This window comes from Monopterus albus, unplaced genomic scaffold (genome assembly GCF_001952655.1).
Source record: "Monopterus albus unplaced genomic scaffold, M_albus_1.0 scaffold214.1, whole genome shotgun sequence".
Lineage (NCBI taxonomy): Eukaryota > Metazoa > Chordata > Actinopteri > Synbranchiformes > Synbranchidae > Monopterus > Monopterus albus.
The window spans coordinates 1940761-1942329 of record NW_018128094.1 but is presented as its reverse complement, the minus strand read 5'-3'; the positions used below and the strand labels follow the sequence as shown (position 1 = coordinate 1942329).

Below are 1569 nucleotides of genomic sequence, written 5' to 3'. Positions count from 1 at the left end.
CTCCTGCACACACAGTATATCTACCTTCCTTCTCTCCTTCATGTCCGCCAGCTCTCTACCTTTCCCTGTCATTGTGCCAACGTTGAGTCCCTATTCTCAGACCTATAATCCTGCATTTCCTCTTCTCTCTCGTCTACGAATCCTTCTACCTCCTCTCCTTCTTCGACCAACAGTAGTCCAATTTCTGCCAGCACCCTGTAGGTCAACAGCACTGGTGGCGGTCATTGTTAACCCGGGCCTTGACCGATCCGGTATGGAATTGACACTGATGATTCGCATGTTTTAATTTGGCATGTTTTTATGCCAGATGCCCTTCCTTATCCAGGCTTGGGACCAGCACAGAAATCACTGGCTTGCAACCCCTGTGGCTAGATTGTCTGGAGCATCTGTCTCTAAAAATAACTAACTGGTAAAACATACTGAAAGCGAGACATGAGAATCACATTCTGTGCCTTTGTCATCAGAACAGGTGGTTGTCTGTCAGCAGGACAGTGGCCACACAAATGTCCTGCACAGAAATTGTTTTCATGTAGGCTCATCGGGAAAAAAAAAAATCACATTTTTATGTAGCCTATGAATTTATTGATTTTCCCAGGCTCTTTACAAAGGCGAAAGTGAAACAAAGCAGTCTGACCAGTCATGACAGGATTTGTGTGATTTAAACAGCTGACTGCGGAGATTATGCTTCACTAATGACAGCATAGTGAAAAAGTAGACACAAAGTTTAAAAAAGATGAAGGTCCAATTGGAGACGCGTGTCTCACTGATTCATAGATTGTCACATTTAAGGAGGATAAGGATAATCACTTTTATTGACCAAGTATGTTACACACAAGGAATTCGTTTCTGGTACAGAACTGAGGCAGCCATCTGCGGCGCCAACTCAACCGATGGTTCTAACCATCGGGGGCAGCGGGAGGAGTTCAGTGTCTTGCCCAAGGACACTTTGACATGTGGACTGCAGGCACCGAGATTCGAACCTTCAACTTTCCGATATAATGGAATTCTATCTGCAGCATGAGATGGGTATAAGAGGCACATAGAAAATGCTTCCAAAACACTTTCAGTGTGGATTAGAAGTGAGGTTTACAATTTTTACTCTATCAAGTAAAAAAAAGGACTTATTGCATTTGAAACATGAATAGTAAATCTGGAAAAGCACCATTTGGGATAGCTTAGCAAACCTCAGTTCTTCTTGGTTACTAACCAGAATGTTTCTGGAGGACAGAAAATTACCTAAAGCACATTAAATTTTACCTGAGCTGTCACCTTGAATAGCCTCATCCGGTCCTCCTCTGAATGAGGTGGAGTGCTGTAGTACTTTGGCCTGGTGCTTAAAGACAGAAGATGATAATTCCTCCAATGTACAGCCCAGCAGGTAGGCTGCTTTCTGGGCCCATTCATGATGGGCAAACTGCCTATGTCCCACTAAAAAAGATAAACATAAAAAAACATGCAACAGGGACCTAAGGAAGAAAGATAATGAAAATGATAGTGTAGTGGTTAGAAATAAACCAGATTCCAGAGGTAATATGTAATAGAACAGTATGTAGTTCATATTTAGATAAC

General features: G+C 42.4%; 1 protein-coding gene across 1 annotated transcript in view; it reads right to left on the bottom strand.

The window, feature by feature from the left end:
• The window catches only part of LOC109971040 (unconventional myosin-XVIIIa-like), a 233547-nt gene that overhangs the window by 167217 nt on the left and 64761 nt on the right, over positions 1-1569 (bottom strand). The window contains 1 exon segment of the mRNA XM_020619059.1: positions 1258-1428. Within this exon segment, the coding sequence (XP_020474715.1) occupies positions 1258-1428 (171 nt within the window).